The 18,392-nt window shown below is 36.5% G+C and overlaps 2 protein-coding genes and 2 long non-coding RNA genes across 4 annotated transcripts in view; 2 read left to right on the top strand and 2 right to left on the bottom strand.

Annotated features, from left to right (window-relative positions):
* LOC141381913 (uncharacterized) overlaps positions 1–18,392 on the top strand; it is a 560,761-nt gene that overhangs the window by 455,254 nt on the left and 87,115 nt on the right. The window lies entirely within an intron of this gene.
* The window catches only part of LOC137489658 (NLR family CARD domain-containing protein 3-like), a 113,748-nt gene that overhangs the window by 22,906 nt on the left and 72,450 nt on the right, over positions 1–18,392 (bottom strand). The window lies entirely within an intron of this gene.
* si:ch211-203c5.3 overlaps positions 6,454–18,392 on the top strand; it is a 31,003-nt gene continuing 19,064 nt past the window's right edge. Inside the window, exons 1-2 of the mRNA XM_073948264.1 lie at positions 6,454–6,563; positions 7,655–7,776. Of these exons, the coding sequence (XP_073804365.1) occupies positions 7,697–7,776 (80 nt within the window). The 5' untranslated portion in view covers positions 6,454–6,563; positions 7,655–7,696. The remainder of the gene's footprint in view (positions 6,564–7,654; positions 7,777–18,392) is intronic.
* Positions 15,065–16,981, bottom strand: LOC137491056 (uncharacterized). Its single transcript, XR_012402715.1, has 4 exons — positions 16,900–16,981; positions 16,182–16,239; positions 16,003–16,066; positions 15,065–15,888 (listed from the first exon to the last, which is right to left on the bottom strand). It is a non-coding gene; the product is annotated as an uncharacterized lncRNA (long non-coding RNA).

The raw sequence follows: 18,392 nt of genomic DNA, 5'->3' as shown, positions 1-18,392 counted from the left end.
AAGGGGTAGGGGTACAAAAATAGAATTGGGATTGGGCCTAAATCAGTTTTCATTTTTTGGTTGAACTTTAAGGGGCAGGACCCTTAAAAATGCTGTCATTAAGCTGTTTTTTTAAGCCTTGTTGAATAAATGCATTTGAGACAGTGATTTACAGTTACTGATTTATTTATCTACCTATCTATCTCTCCCTCAGTCTGTCTGTCTGTCTTTCCATTAGCTAGTCCAGTTAAACACCAACTGTCCTCATAGTCCAGTGTTAATAATGTGTGTCAGTGTGTATGAGTAGAGTCCAGTTAAACACTAACTGTCCTCATAGTCCAGTGTTAGCAATGTGTGTCGGTGTGTATGAGTAAAGTCCAGTTAAACACTTAACTGTCCTCATATACCAGTGTTAGTAATGTGTGTCTGTGTGTATGAGTAATGTCCAGTTAAACACTAACTGTCCTCATAGTCCAGTGTTAGTAATGTGTGTTGGTGTGTATGAGTAAAGTCCAGTTAAACACTAACTGTCCTCATAGTCCAGTGTTAGTAATGTGTGTCTGTGTGTATGAGTAAAGTCCAGTTAAACACTTAACTGTCCTCATATACCAGTGTTAGTAATGTGTGTCTGTGTGTATGAGTAATGTCCAGTTAAACACTAACTGTCCTCATATACCAGTGTTAGTAATGTGTGTCTGTGTGTATGAGTAAAGTCCAGTTAAACACTAACTGTCCTCATAGTCCAGTGTTAGTAATGTGTGTCTGTGTGTATGAGTAAAGTCCAGTTAAACACGGAATGTCCTCATAATGCAGGATTGTTGCTGTGTGTTTGTAACACTCATGGCTGTCCTCATAATGCACGATTGAGTCAGAAACGCCCACTTTTGCCCTGTCCCCACAACGTTGTAGAATGTCAGGTCTTAATATTTCCAGACTCTTTCACAATAATGAAATTCTGAATAGACAGAGTTATTCCCCATGCAATATGGAGAAGATTCATATATTTTACTAAACTGTAAGACAAAAGGAAAGGTGGGTCCCCATATCCCATGATGGTACTTTTTTAGGAAAAAAGTCCCAATAAACCACCCGTACCAGTATGTGTGTGTGTGTGTGTGTGTGTGTGTGAAAGTGTGTAGCTGTGTGTGAGTATGTGCTTGTGTGTGAGAGAGAGAGCTTATGTGAGATTGTGTGTGTTTATGTGAGAGCGAGTGTGTGTGTTTGTGTGTGAGAGAGTGTTTAGGTGTGTGTGTGTGTGTGAGAGAGAGAGTGTGAGTGTGTGTGTTAGAAGAGAGAGAGCTTATGTGACATTGTGTGTGTGAGAGATTGTGTGTGTGTATGTGAGAGCGAGTGTGTGGTGTGTGTGTGTGTTCATGTGAGAGTGTGTTGTGTGTGTGTGCATGTGTGAGTGTGTTTGAGAGAGAGAGAGTGTGTGTGTGAGAGAGAAAATGTGTGTGTGTGTGTGTGTGTGTGTGAGTGTTGTGTGAGTACATGTGTATTGTAATGAATGGTGCCATTATTAACGTGAGATGACGAAAATACAAACTCAAACCTCTCCTGTACTCTGACAATACTTCAGAGCTCCACTTTATCTAAATCAGTCAAGTGTAGGAGAAGAGCACGACGTGACCAGAAGAGGGCGCGCAAGACCAATGAACAGAGAGGGAGAGAGAAGTTACTTATCTATCTCTGACCCTCATCTGCTCTTACCTTCCCCTGACCTCCTGTCCTCTGAGTGCATACGGCTAGCGCAGCTGACCCTGAAGGCCTGAGACTCTCTGGTCATGGAAGCAGGGAAGTCTCATAGCCTCCATAGGCACGGATACCTCGGGTTGGGGATACCTCTGGTATCTCTTTAATGGCTTAAAACTTTCTAAACAATGCTAAATGAAAGTGTTTGTATGTTGATTCATGTTTTTAGATGTTCCTATGGGAAAACTATAAATGTGTTCAATAAGACATGACTTATACGTTTGCTGATAACTAGAATTCTTGACTGAGTGGTCAGACCACATCATACAGTTGGTCCTAGTGATTTATAATTAGTGTTTTGATGTAGCAGGTAAAACCCAAATAGTGTTTGGGTACTTCTATTGAACATGTCAAGTCCTCACTGATATATGAGGTGTGGTTATGTGCATGACCTGATTCTGAGTGTATTAAAGCTGAGCCGCACTGACCAGCTTTGTGCTCTCTGACTTCTCTACACTGAGGTTGGTTGCCCTTTAATAAGGACTTTGTTTCTGTTATTTGTCTTTTGTTTATTCTACTTTACTACTGGATTTTATTTTATTAATAAAAGTGTATTTTATTACTTTTCTTTACTGGAGTGGACATTGACTTCATTTTCCAGAATTCAAAGTTACCCTGTGTGGTGAAATATGAATCTAATTAATTCTTTTTCAAAAACATTATAAAGACGATCCTTTACCTAAACTCTAGCTAAGAAATATAGCGAAGGAGGAATCTGGTTTATCTTTGTTTAATTAGGATGATTAAATAAAGGCGATCCAGCACAGCACCTACTTTCCATAAAGGACCACAACAGCATGTATATGCTCCGACTCAATATTTAGTAGTACATTAGTTTACTTAGAGGTTTTTATTCAGTTGTTTTGGATGTAGTTTATCAAGACAACACAGTAAATCACTCTTGTTCCAGCAGATGGCAGCGTCTCCATCGTTTTCGTAAAGGGCTTTCTGTGGTAACGTGACTAAAAGCACTCTCTATCAATTGGTCTTTGCATTTCTTGAACACAATCGATCCGCACATTTGAATTGATGCAAGTTTCTGAACTGCTCTAACACAGACTTGTGTTTTGTCTTGTTAAAAACAGCTGAATATTGCCTATAGTTTGTACGAAAGTGTATAATCAGCATGACAATGTAGAAATATACGTTAAAATATATACAAGTTCATATTTGGATATTACATATATTAAAATGTCATATATGCAGCATTTAGAAATATTGCAAAAATGGCAGATTACACACATTTATCATTTATTTATTTTTAGTTGTATATGTTCATGGTCCTTGTCTTGTATGTGAACTTTTAGTTCACTTCCTGTCTGGTGTGTAATTTTGTAGTCAGTTTGCTTTTTTTTTTTAAATTGGATTTTCGAATGTTCCCAAGTGTATGGTTGCTTAAAAAACTTAATCTTTCTTCAATATGTATAAAAAAGTACGCCTTTACTTATTGTTTGCACTAACTTTGTTTACCTAGTGGTGAAGTATGCTTTTTTTAAGCGTTTGTGCTGCTGTCTGCCTGTGTTCTTCCTAATGTCAGGAACTGAGCTCTTCTCTTTTCATGTTGGTGTCTTCATGATTACATTAAATTGTATTATCTATCAGCTGATGCCGTCATCCAAAGCCCCTTACAAGTGAGGACAATGAAAGTAATTAAACCAACAAATGCGTAAGTACTATAACAAGTTTCATTTGTTGCTTTAATAAACATCTTTAATGCACATTTTATTCTCCCTCTGTCCCTGAGTATGTATTATGACAATTAGGAATCCTAAACCTGAGTTATGAATATATTGTTTTTCTTTTAATACTGCTGGACATGTGCTAATGTTCAATAATACAACATATATCGTGATAATGAACATGTATGTGTGATATTGTTATCAAGGGGGAACAGATACAGTGAGTAATTATGTATGTTTAAACTGTTACAGTCTTTTTAAGAATATGCAGACTAGAGATTTAATATGTTTCAACTTTCATGTTTATCTGGTCTACCACACAGTCAATGACTATTTATAGACCCCTTCATTAACACTGACTGTACAAAAAGGTTCAAATTGTTATCATTAGTTCATTTACTGTCAGTTTCCTCAGTTGGTTTGAGTTGCTTTAACTTATTAGGTTTTCAGTACTCAGTTGGTTTGAGTTCTCTTCATTTGTCGGGTTTTACTGTGCTCAAATTGCTTCATTAACTGAAATGGATTAAGTTCACAATACTCATTAAGATTAGTTTTTGAACTTAAATAGTTTGTTGCAATCGGTTTCCTCAAATGGTCTGAGTTACCTTAACTTATTGGGTTTTACAGTGTGTTAACTGTTGATTTGAATGCATTAACTAACATTCACTAATGACACCTCATTGTAATGTTTCAATTGTTTCTTGAAATATTTCTTTACAAAAGCATTTATATTCAACAACATGATAAAATATACTGCATTCCACACAATTCCTTTATGTTGACTCAACACAAATCAATAAAGTTAACCTAAATGTTTTTGCCAATTTAATTTAATAGCTTAAAAACAAGAATTGTGTTGATTTGGCTTATTTTAAATAAGTAGTTTAAACAACCAGATTAAAATATATATATATATATTAATTACTCCTATTAAAGTAACTTGTAAAAAGTTTGTTGATATCGTGATATATCGTATATTGTGATGAAATATTTTACATTTAATCAGAACATGTGAAATGTAAAACAAGAATAAACCTTGTCAATAGCTTTATCAACTCCCGGATAGTTCCCAGGATTTTGAGAGACTTTGAGTGTCTAATGAGTTCAGTAAAAAAGCTTTGCTGTGTATTATTGCGTTTGTTATTATTGCATTATTTCACCCTGCCGATGACATGACTTTATGTCTATGATTGGACATGGCCACTGGAGCTTCATAACAGGCAATACCACTTTCAGCACAGTGTGTCTAATGTCATACATGATTACTCTCGTCATGGGGGTGAGAAAAAGAATTGAAACTTAGCTATGACGCAGATTTAGCTCAGAGCTCACACAGGATAAGTGCTTTTGTTGAGCTGCAAAATGGCTCGATCTCTCGATGAAGAAAATTACTATTGAAGGTCTATGCTGGGATTTTCAAAAATGGGTTTGGAGTCAAGAAATGATGAATATGGTGGTAACTTAGGCAAGGCAAGTTTATTTCTATGGCACGTTTCATAAGCCCTGGCAATTCAAAGTGCTTTACGTAAACAGGAATAAAAAAGACAAGTAAAATAAAATAAAAACGGTTAATAAAAATGATCAAAAACAGATAAAATGTGAATGGGATGCCCTTCACCATGTATCCAAGAAACACCTTGATCCTTGTCAGCTTGAACGTCATGCTATTTTGGCGTTTGACTTCACCCAGGGAAGACCTCACCCTTTCTACCTGTTTGCTTAGGTCTGACAACTGGGCCTGGATGCGCATGTAGCACTTGGCTTTGGGGTCGTCTGGGTCCTGGTTCTCTTCTGATGATGCTAGCTGAGACACTACAGAAACTGCTGGTTGAGTGGACTGCAGCCACCGATGTTCCTGGGCCACCTTCTGGCGATTTACTTTTGGCATGGCCTCCTTTTGGGCCAAGGCAGAGAGCTCCGCATGCTGCTTCTGGTGCCTGTCTAGCCAGGCCTGCGTCCTCCGACAGCCGGGCACCAGACATATCGTCTTTCGCTTGTCCACACGGCCAGAAGCTAGCGAGAGCAAAGGCCTCTTCTCCTCTGAGTTTAGCATCTTGTGAACCGCTGACAGGCATGCACCACTTAAGGGCAGCTTTACTGCACCAGTAATGTGAGCCTTTGCATGGCTTTCTTTTCTTTTAAAAGAACCATAAAACTATTGAACGGCACCATTTGGGCAGCTTCACTGTGTCCACCATGAGGAACTTTGCACGTCTTTTTGCTGTGGGTGTGCGCACTTGACAGGACTGAACCAGACTGGAGAATTTGTCATCCTCACCCTTTTCTGCTTTTTGGCAGAATATTCCGCTGGCAGGTCAGAGATGAATGGTTTTGGGCAGATACCTCCAGGCTCGAGACGTTCCAACAGGTAGGCCAGGAAAGGAAGCCTCCAATCGGGCATGACCTGGTGTTTTGGAGCCAGGGTCAACAACTCAAGCGTCAAGCGTGTTCTGTCGAGCAAAACCACAAGTTAAGACCCACCATCCTCCAACTGGACCTTTGTCCCTTTAGAAGCTCGCTTGAATAAGCCACCATCCCCAGACTGACTCCACTTGCTCTTGCCCAGCTAAAGCTTGCCCGGGGATTGGTCACTCATCTGGGGCTTGGCACTGGCTGTCAGGGGCCCTGCTCTGAGTTGATTTCCAGGAGCTCTTACCTGGCCAAAGCTTGCCCAGCGATCAGTCACTCTTTCGGGGGTTTGTCTCAGCTCTCAAGGCCCTCCTTCCGAAACATTTCTTCCATAACCAAACTGAGACCAACTCTGGCCAGAAAATCATCATCTTTTCCAGGGCAAGCACAAGCTCTGCAGAAGTCCCTAGAAGAACACCTGTTTTCCAGCAGTGCTGGGCACCTCACATTTAATACCGGGAACACAGACTTAGCTAACCGCATCCACCAGCCAGACGTGCCATTGGTGACCCAAAAGACCTGTCGGTCGCAACATTTAAGTTTGGAGTTGGCTCTGGTGCACCAACCTCTCCCACTTCTACCACCTGGCTATATTCAAATTCAGAGGTGGCTGAGGTGCTACAACCGCTCATAGTATAGCCCAGGGGTTGTTGTAGATAGTTTAAAGTTGTAAAACAGGTATTATAGAGTCTAAATCAGCAGAGCATTTAAGGATTGTGCATATATGTGTGCGTGCATCATTATGTAAGTACCCAAAATCATTGCAATATGTATCTATATGGACTTTCACATAATCATACTCATTAGGGCTGTAACATGCCAATGCATACATTTTGGCTAAACGGTTGTATTATTGTTAATATGTTCGTCCGTCGAGTTATTTGGCACATATGATATGTTTTTGATGCATATTATGCTTGATTGAAACATAATCGGACGGCGATAGTGCAACTAGCGCATGCACAGTGAGTTGCTCATAATTAACCTGAATGCACGAGTGCAGCAGCTGTGTTCACGTGTACAGTGCATGCACAGCACTAGTCTTTTTTTATATATATTTATTTATTGAGTTTTTGCATTTACAGTTTAAATCATTACATTACTCCTGCCCTACCAAAACCACGGCGTTGAAAGAAGAAGAAAAAAAAAAATATATATATATATATATATATATACACCCCAGCTGGATCGCGTTTTATTCCTGGGCTTTGTTTTAATCTATAAATGCGTCTGTGAGTGCATGTTGCTAACGTGGCTCGCAAACTAGAGGAAGGATAACTGCATGTGGGCACACAGAGGGAGCAGCATTAGTGATATTGCTGCTTTATAGACTGCTGCTTATAAACCACTGCTTTATAAACCACTGCTGCTTTTATAGACCACTGCTTGATACTGCTGCTTGATACTGCTGCTTCATTACTGCTGCTTTATATTGCTGCTTTGGAGTCCGTTTGATGCAGCTTCATTTGTCTGATACCGGATTCATGTGCGAACCTTAACGTGAAGATTCCAACTATTGTGCTGTGAAGCACAGACTCAAATTGCCTTCACATTGAGTACTTGCATACTAGTAGTAGCTGATACATTTTGAGTGCGTGGATTCATTTGTGTTTTCTGGGCTTCATTATTTTTCTTTTCGTGCCGAATTCATTGTTTGATTTGTGCTTCCTGTGGGAAGTTTATTCTTTTTGAGTTAATTGATTTATTATTATTAATATTACTGTTTTTTGAGTTTCTCTTGCATGTAGATTTTTATGAATCTCTCTTGGGGAATTTCTGTGTGTTGTGTGAGATTGTGACTGTACAATTGTTAATTGTAATTTTTTGTTTTGTAGGAGCTGAGGCTTCCAGGCAGGCCATTAGTTGTCCATCGTGCGATGGTGGGATACGACACTGAGTGCAGTGTGTGTGTTGTGTGCTCACGTATGCTTGTGTGCGTGTGTGTGGTGCACTTGCGGTAAGACCATTTGTAATTTTGTAGAGTTTGGTGCTACGTAACTAGCTTACCTGCCACTCCTCCCATTGTTGTTGTTGTTGTTATTTATGTAAATGTGCGGCTACTATCAGCTACCAAGTTTTTTAAAAGTGATTTATATTGGATAAATACGGAAAATAATAAAGTTTTTTTTGTATTTTTGGTATTCACGTCTCATGCCTTTTTCTTCACACAAAGAACCTGTGTTAAATTCCCTATATATATATATATATATATGCACATACACACATACATACACTGTTAAAAATTGTCCCTTTAAAAAACAGTAAAATACTGGCAGCTGCAGTTGCCAGCAATGTACTGTTATTTTACAGTATGTTGATGTAAAAATACATGGATTACATTGATTTACACAATACTCAAGTGAACTCAGTCTGCTCACTGAAAGCAACTGCCTCAAATTGGCCAACTGCTGAATGAGTTTATGAAGTAATGTGCTATATATGCTTAGAAGCATAATCATAATGATAACTTATTTTTGTTAATTAGATAAGTTCGTTTTAATTCTAATGTCTTATTTTTCACAACAGCACACATACATGTAAATCTGGAATCACCAGAGAGATTCTGACTGCATCTGCAACTAAACAGCCGCTTTCTTTAAATAAAGAAACATGCAGAATAACATCAGCAGTTCATTGTTCATCTTTAACTCATACACTGGCTCTACTCTCCTCCACAAGGGTGACAGACAGAAGAAATTAGCTTCAGGTTTTACAGTAAAATACTGTTTTTTCCTTGATTTAACAGTAATCTACTGGCAGCTGTGGTTGCCAGCAATATACTGTTTTTTTACAGTCTACTTCCGTAGTGTAAATTAACAGTATATTACTGTTAAAATACATTTTACACTGTGTTTTTACCTCACACCTTTAACCCTTTAAACCCCAGAGCATATACTTCAGTTTTTATTGAAGTGTCCACACTACTGAGTGTTCAAGAAACATGTAGCAAAGCTGAAGTAAATTCATTAATTAACTGACTAATTAAATGATAATTGAGGATTAACAATGAACAAATGAAGAAATACTGAAGGGAAAAAACAAGAACAGAACATACAAAACTTTAGTCACAGCTTTATAATGAAATAACCTGAAGAACAACAAATGATTAAATCATTTAAATGATCAGCGGATGATTAAACAACTCTACAAACATCATCACCAGCTACACTTATTACTTAATACATGTATTTTTGTATAACATCTACTAAAGTTCTTCTTGAGAAAAAGTTAAAGTTTTACGTCACCATCATGGAGAACAGAGTTTGCTTTAGTTGGGCTCTTAGCCCTGTCATATTTGACATTTATATATCTAGGCTGCTGCATTTGATAAGAACTTTGTTTAAAAAGCTCCTTTGTTGAGGCAAGCCAGCCAAAAACCTAAATAAGATCTGGTGATGTTCATGTTGCCATTAAATGGCAGAGTCTGTTCTCATTTAGTATAATAAAATTTACTGCTCCTATTCAATGTTAAATCTATTGTTTTACATTGTATGTCTATATATGGCAATGATTTCTGGAAGTTTTTAAGAATATCTTGGACAATAACATTGGTCTATTGCACTCAGAGAGACATCAATAATCAGCATATGAACCTCAATAATGGTGACAACTAACAAAATTAACAGTTTAACTCACAAACAGGCAACTGAAAGTCTAAACATAAACAACAGCAGAATCAAACACAAATAAAGAAAACCGTTAGACCATTATACAACATTTATTTATACCGCAATGCATGCTGGGATATTTGTACCGTGCCACTCCCAGCATGCATTGCAGCATGAAACATTTGAGATGTTACCGTTGTTGAGATACAAGGTCAGATTCATGAGGTCTGAGTGTGTATTCGTCATAACTGATCTGTTTTTGTATGTTATTTCTTAACTGTTAAGTAATTACAGAGGTATCTTCCACTTCTCATTAATTAAATTAATACCTGCAACTAAGCATAAAATCTATTGCATGAGGCCCTTCTTCCAGATTTATAACAAAACATTCATCAGAACTAATTTCAGACAAATAGATTTCTCTATTTATTGACTTTCCAACTTGATTGTTTCAATACAAGCATTTTGTTAACTCTTAATTATTTACTCTTAATTATAGTAATTGGAGAGTCTGAATTAATTAGTTCAAGGGTAAAGAGCCCAACTAAACCAGCCCCTCACTCCATTACGGTGACACAAAAACCACCTTAATTTCTGTTGGATCTCAATGAGAATAGTATGGAAGTCAAATCAGTCAGTAATAAGTGTGTGTCTGCTGTTGTTTGTGGAGTTGTTTGATGATCCTCTGCTGAGACTGAAGCTGTTTTATTTTATTTGATTTTATTTAATGTTGTAACTCAAGACACTGTTTGTGTTTCTTGTTTATTTTCTTCAGTAATTGTAATTATTAACAGCAGGTGTTCATCAGTGTCTGAATTCACTCATTAGTGTTCATTAAAACTGTCAGGTGAACTATATTAGTTAACTAGTTTATGAAATGGTGAACAAGGACACAAAGTGTGATTTCAAACACAGACTTCAAAACATCGAATCTGAACTCTGTTAGCTCACAGTTTTCTGCAGTTGGTTACTTTCTCGAAAACAAAAATGTTACCCAGAAAGCACTGTTTTTAACAGAATATTACTGTTTTAGTGAAAAAACATTATTTTACCGTAGAATCTGACCATTTTTTAACAGCAATTTTTTACAGTGTACAGACATATACACATCATTCCAGAGTTCCTGAGTTGACAGTGAGCAAATGTGTACCATATTTGTTCAGTCCATATGTCGTCATTTAACATTTGAGGCTTGGTAACATCCAAAAGAGGGAATATACAAAAGAGGTTCATCTTAATACAAAAAGAAAAGAAAAAGAATAATGAGTAAAATGGGAGAAAAAAAATCAACAAATTAATTAATAATAATTATAATTTTTTTTAAAAAAGCGGTCGTATTCTCTTGAATCACAAAACCTTCCAGATATAGCAAAGTTGACAGTGAGGAAATACATTGTCATATTTTTAGTCAATATGTTCTCATTTGACATGAGGAGTTTAGTAACATCCAAAGAGTATAATAGAAATAACGTATAAGAGAACATAAAATGAAAATAAATACATTTTCTAAAGGCCAGGGAGTTCTTCAAAGTATTTCATAAAGGGGGAGCATTTGTCTAGGAACTTGCGTTTCGATCCTCGATTCATGTATTTAATCTTTCCAATAGAATGTAAGACATCACTTCCTTTATCCAGCCAGCATGCGTTGGGGGGTCTACCTTTTTTCTACTTGAATAATTTTAAAGTCTTGCTAGTAGTGTAGTGAAGGCAATAACTGAAAGTATGTCTTTACTGAGATCAATATTCTCTCTTGGAATCCCCTTCCAAAACTCTTCTAACTTGGAACAAAACCAGAACATATGAGCAGTGGTATCGGGTGATTGTGAACATCTACCACATGCAGGGCTAACATTTGGGTAAATTTTGGCTAATTTAGAGTTAGTGAAGTGTAGCCTATGGAGAACTTTAAATTGAACTAAACCATGTCTAGCACATAGTGAGGATGAATGCACCTGAGTTAAGGCACCTGCTCATTCTAGATCTGAAAATTCTCTATTTAAATCACTTTGCCAAGCTTCATGAATAAACTCCAGGTTCTGTGGGTTTATAGATGTAATAATTGAATAAATGCTTGAGATGAGTCCTCTGCTTTGTGCGTTCAGCTCAAGCTAATTCTCAATGGGTGATCTAGGGGGTATTTCTGGAAAGGAAACAAATACCTTCTTGATGAAACTCCTAATCTGCAGATCTGGGTAACGGGAAATGTCCTACAAGCTCTTCAAAAGAGCAAAAAGTATTGTTTAGTATAAATCTTTTAGAAACCTAATTCCCCTTTCCTGCCATGTAGAAAAAGCAGAGTCCATGTAAGACGGCGGGAATAGAATGTTAGAGACTACAGGACCCAAAATCGAAGCTGATTGTAGACCAAAATGTCTTTTAAACTGGGACCAGATTTTAAAGGTGTGAATTAATACGGGATTAGGAGAGGAGAAATAATTATTTCCCATTAGAGAGAGTGAAGAGCAAACGAGGGAGCTAAGTTTGAATTTAGAGCAAGATTGTTCCCCTTGTACCCACACAGGGGTATTTGGGGGATCCACACTAGGTAACCAGTATATTGCTGTCTGGATATTACTTGCCCAGTTATAAAATAAAAAGTTAGGTAGTGCCATCCCTCCCTGACTTTTTGATCTTTGCAATAAAGCCTTCCTGATGCGAGGAGTTTTGTTCCACCACACAAAGGAGGAGATTAAACTGTCTAGTAAAAAAATTCTTCTTTGAAGGGGATAAAGGAAGAGTCTCTAAAGGAAGGTGGAGTGATTGGGAAAAACTCACTTGTGTTAATGTTTAGGTTAAAGCCAGAGAATTTGCCAAATTTTTTTATTAATGACACAATTTTAGGTATTGACATGACTGGGATTGATACATATAGCAAAACATCATCGGCATATAGGGAAATTTTATTCTCTGTACCATATCTCATAATACCTTTAAAGTCAGGGGACTGGCGAAGCCTAGCAGCTAATGGTTCAATTGATATTGCAAATAACAACGGTGAGAGGGAGCACCCCTGTCTGGTGCCTCGATGCAATGGAAATATTCAGAGTATACATTGTTTGTGCATACTGAAGCAACCGGAGAGGCATATAACAGTTTGACCCATGAAATAAAGTCTGTAGGAAAGCCAAACTGTTTAAGGGTGTAAAAAAGGTATTCCCACTCTAGTCTATCAAACGCCTTTTCAGCATCGAGAGATATTATTGCTTCTTGTTCACCTGGGGTAGAATGTGTGTATATTACATTATATAAACGTCGTAGATTGTTAAAAGAATTATGTCCGCAAATAAATCCAGTTTGGTCATTAGAAATTACAAAAGACATGACAGGTTCTAGGAGTAATGCAATAATTTTTGATAAAATTTTAAAGCCCACATTAAAAAGTGAAGTTGGCCTGTATGATTCGCAATGAGTAGGATCCTTGTCTTCCTTTGCTAAAAGAGAGATAGAAGTCTGTGTAAGTGTAAAGGGAAGTGCTCCAGCAACAAAGGACTCGTTATAAACTTCCACAAGAAGAGGGCCCAGTAAAGTTGCAAACTTCTTGTAAAACTCTATTGGGAAACCGTCAGGTGCTGGAGCTTTACTGCTTTGCATTGCTGCAATAGCCTCCAAGACATCTGAGACTATAACAAGTCTTCCCAGATCAGAATTAAAGTCAGAACTTATAGTGGGTAAGTCAATTTTTATAAAAAAAAAGAATCTAAAAGTGTAAGATCGTTGGGATATTCTGAGGAGTATGAGGTGGAGTAAAAATGGACAAAACTCTCATTAATATATTAATATTAGTATATGCCATAGATCCAGAAGTAGCCTTAATGCTAGTAATCATCCTTGAATTACTTAATTGACGAGACTCAAAAGCCAATAGTTTACTCGCTCTGTCCCCAAATTCATAAAATGTATGACGAGTTTTTAATAACCTCTTCTCTTCTTGTGATGTTGAAAGCAAATTATATTCTGCTTGAAGACTAACTCTTTCCTTATATAAATGAGGGCAAGGAGAGATGGCATACTGTTCATCCAACTTATTAATAGCCTCTGAAATATACCTAAGCCGAGCAAGTTCCTTCTTTTTCACATATGAAGAGAAAGCAGTTATTTAGCTTTTAATGCCTTCCATAATATAGATCTAGATACATCAGGTGTGTCATTTAACTCCAAATAAATCTTAATCTTATTGGTTAAATAATTCATAAATTCTTCATCTGCCAAAAGCAAAGAGTTTAGTCTGCAGGGTGTAAAGGGGGAATGCTTAATTGGTATTTTAAGTACAAAAGAAGACGGGGCATGATCAGATATAATAATGCTATGATACTGTCGTAATTCGACTTCCTATCAATTAGAAATGATCAGACTGGAGGTTTTGAATATCAGAAAATAGACTTTATTTTCCATAATAAAGCCGAGAAAGAGCAGAGCAGAGAAGACCCCAGAGCATTCTGAAGTCTCTCCTGGACAATTCCTATCTTTGGTTCTCTCTTTCTCTGCTCCTTCTAAAGTCTCTGTGTTTTCAACAATCTTTATACAGGTTATTTTCCACACCCCTAGGTGTCTTGTTTTAACTTTTAACCATTTTAGGATAGTTTTTTTTGGCCCTGTTATTCTTAGCTCCCAGCCTGCTTGCTATGGTCAGTGAGATGTCACAGGTCTATGTCCTGTCAGCAACTGTTTTGAAACCAAAGTTCTCTCTCCATAGATGCAACTTATGCAAAAGGACTAAGTGTTTACATACACTGTCATGATAGCATAATCACTTGATAACATGTTACTCACTATAGCTTCTGACACATATAGCTTCATACAAGTATTTAACATATATAACCAGTGCTTTACATATTCAGTTATTCTACACAGTCATTCTTCAGCATGGCTTTCTCCTAGTGTTGCTCCTGTGCAGGCATACTCATCTTAACACAGTATTTTTAACACATGCTGGCATGTTTGCTGCAAACACTACATACATTTTGAGAAGAGAAAATTAACTGCTTTACACTCAGAAAATACTTCACACTGAGAGAATAGAAATCTTCTTCAATACATACTAGATGAAACCAGGGGAAAGAGACTCTTATCCACTAAAAAAAGTCAATGCGGCTGTACGAGTGATGTATCGGAGAAAAAAAGGAAAATGTTTTGGAGGAAGGGGAATAAATCTCCAGGGATCTAATAGTCCAAATTGATTACAAAGATTCTTGATATTTATAGCTGCTTTGGAAGGCTGTATAATTTAAGAAGAGGATCTATCCAAGAATGTGTCCAAGACGCAGTTGAAATCCCCACCTATAATTAATTCATAACCATCAGCTATTGGAATAGAATTGAACACTTTATTGAAAAAATTGCTATCGTCAAAGTTCAGGGCTTAAATATTAACAAGAATCACTTGCTTGTCTACACTCAAAAAAATGATATGTTGGCGTTAATTAACTTTTTTTTGTCCACTGGTTCCACGTAACCGAGTTAAGTTACCTTTAAGAAAGAATATTAATTTTAGTGAACTTAAGTTAGTTACATAAAGGTAATGTAATGTTGTTTAGTTCAATCAACGTAACATTTATAATTTAGCTTTAATCAATGTAGTTATTTAAGTTCAATTATTCTAAAATTGATATTGTTATGTTTAACCAAATAAAAAAACAGTTTCCGTTTCATTGAGTTTATTCAATAGCATTTTTACAGTTTTACACATTTTCCAGCAATAAAATGATTATCAAAATCCAAATACTGTCTTTATCTGTATCTTCACTTATACAATAAGTTTTACAATAAGTTAAAATATTAATACTATTAAAATAATAGTAATACAAGTATGAAGCAAATTGAAAACAATAAATGATTAACAAAAATATGCTTACAAAAACATCATAAAATACACTTTTTAAAATAATACTTTTCATATATTACAAAAACATCCAAAAATAATATTCTGCCTTCAAATGATTTATCAAAAATATACTTAGAAAAATCAAGTCTTCTTTTGTAAACTATACTGTACCTTCTTTACACTGAAAAAGTAGATAACACTTCAGTTGTTCAAAGAAAGATTAACATTTTAAAGCAAAGTAACACGATCAGCACTACACTATAAATTAGACCAACCATCACAGAACATGCAATAGCTACACACATTCATCTCTCTGACACTTGCATCATTTATGCACATTTGCACCAGACACTTTCTTATAACCACTCCCTATATCTATAAAACAAAACATTGTGCATGAAGTCTGCTTCACACAGGTGTGTGGGCTTGACAAACCACATGTAGAAGCATTCTTAATTCTTAATTTTATTTTTATAATTAGCACATCTTGGATGTATTGCCTCTTCTTGTTGATTTGCTGAATGTGTCCTCAATTGTAAGTCACTTTAGACAAAAGAGTCTGCTAAATGTTAATGTAACTACTGTAGATTCATAAGGTGGTGTTGCACATCAAGGTTTGCGCTTCATCATGCCCAGCATCCTAAAAAAGTCAGGTAAAAAAATAAAACTATTACCAACAGATCAAAGGTGAAAGGAGGAATTGGTTTAAGAGGAAAATACAAAATGTTTAAAAAAATAAAATAAAATAACTTACCATGTACTCCCTCACTTAGGGGCTTTGAGGATGCATTCACACCTTTTTTTCCACTGGTGATGTTCTAAATGACATGAAATGACAATTAGTAATTTACTAAACAATTAGTAGTTAAAATTACTAGTAATTTTTACTGTACATCATTTTAATGTGTGTATAGGCATCTAAAGGCATAGTACCTGGATGATCCACAGTCTCCTCAGCCAGATATGGGACTTTAGAGGTTGAGCTGTAAACCTGTGAGGGAGAAAATAGATGTGAGTGAGCAAAAATGTAAAAAAATAATATATAATAATATAAATAGCAAATTAAAACGTGTTAGATGACCAAACAAATAAGCTTACATTAAATATGTCATCATACTAGATGTCATCCTTTTTAAGTGTCACAAATGCATTTTTGCTGGGTTTTTTTTAAGTTAACAGGCTTGAATAATACAATTAAATAATAAATAACACTGTGCTAACACCACATTTTAATTAATATTAGGTAAGTTATCAAAACTAGCATTCAAACTCGACAAACTGCTTGATACTCATTTAAAATAAAGACCATCAAATCAAATAAAAAATCAAATCACTTTTATTGTCACATTATCAGCAGCACGTGTGCTATGATGAGTGAAAAGCTTAGACTATTCTAACATGACTATTCTTTACTACCAACGTTTGCAACTTTATTTTGGGGGAGTTAATATATACCAAGTATAAAATTTCACAGGAATGCAAAACAATCTATACATTTATCTGTCTATAATGTGGAAAAGACACAGGGAACATGGCAATTTCATAGCAATACTATACACAAACACAACATAGTATTACAAGAGAGTACATTTATGATTAAAATGTTGTCACAGCCTCAGTATAAATACATAAAAAGTAAAAAAAATCTCACCTGTGTGTCCACATTGGGGAAAGCTTTGTGCACGTTCTCAATTTGTACTGTAATCTTCATCTTTTGATTCCCATAATATGGCGCTGAACTGAGAGTGATCGTTGTGGTTTGAATCTTCTTACTTCCTGTGTTGTTTTGAAACTGCGCATGTGCAGATATTACTCCACCTATTGACCAAAATGCAGTACTACAGAAGCAACACAACTCCCTTTCATTCATGTTAATTAAGCGAGCTGTTTAAATGTGAAAACTTACTTTTTCTAATTTTTTCCAACACAACACTTTTATTTTTAATACACAAACATAAGCGAATTGTTTAATTTAAACATAGTTACATTCTTTGGATCAACTAAAGCCATAATTCATTTTTTTGAGTGTAGCAGACAACCTACAACAATCACATAATGACCATGAGGGTCACTGATAGCCTTTTCACTGGTGAAATTAATATTTTTCCTGATGAGAATAGCCGTACCTCTGCCCTTTGCATTGAATTTTGAATGAAATACTTGCCCCCCCAGCTCCGCCTAAGTTTAATTATGTCTGAGTTTAGAATATGAGTCTCTTGCAGAAAAATAATGTCACCTTTTAATTGCCGTAAGTGAGAAAAAAACTTTCCCTCTTTTTAAAACCTTGTTTCTGCCTCTCACGTTCCATGTTATGAAATTAACATCACATTGATTAAACCTAGATATGATACCAAAAAGTAGTTGTAGATAAATGACAAATTACCCAGTTTATGGTGAACAACACAAACATTTTAACTCCTTTCATGATGTGATCAGTGCAAGGTACAAATAAAAGAGAGAAACACCGTGTAACCACACCCCCTCCCCCCACCCATGTCACAACCAGCATTGAACAAAACCTGTCTGCTGGAATACAAACAACCATAACTCACCAGCTTGTGTTTCTGCTCCAATAGGACAATTTTTTTTTACAAATAACAGAAACAAGGGACATTTGAACTTGAACTTATACAGAGTGTGTGACAGAATAAGCCTACATTTAAATTAACTTACAGTTAGTCTTTCCAGCTCTCCATCCTCTGGAACGATTAGGTATATTTAACTCTCCGCTGAGACTGGTTGAGTAAAAATAAATAAATACCCATTTCCTACCACGATGTGCCTCATTTGGTGACGGGGGAAGAATTCCTTTAACAAATCCCATAGCCTGCTGCGGACAGTCAAAGAAATGTCTCGTTGCGTTGTGATTTATTCGTAGCCGTGCAGGGAAGAGCAAGCCAAATTTAATGCCTGCGCCTCTGAGTTGAATCTTGACCGAGTTAAACGGCGCTCTTCGTTTTGCTACCTCAGCGCTGACATCGGGGTAAAAGTGAATGCGTGTTCTTTTGTACAACACATGTCCCTTTTCCCTGGCCAAACGAGGAATTAATTCCCTCGATTGGTAGTGATGCATTCGCACGATGAAGGGCCTGTGGGCTTGATTAGGTTTCGGCGGGGGTGCTAGAGAACGATGGGCTCTATCCA

This window comes from Danio rerio, chromosome 4 (assembly GCF_049306965.1).
Source record: "Danio rerio strain Tuebingen ecotype United States chromosome 4, GRCz12tu, whole genome shotgun sequence".
Taxonomy (NCBI): Eukaryota; Metazoa; Chordata; class Actinopteri; order Cypriniformes; family Danionidae; genus Danio; species Danio rerio.
Note: the sequence above shows the minus strand (reverse complement) of the source record. Positions and strands in the feature narration are given on the sequence as shown.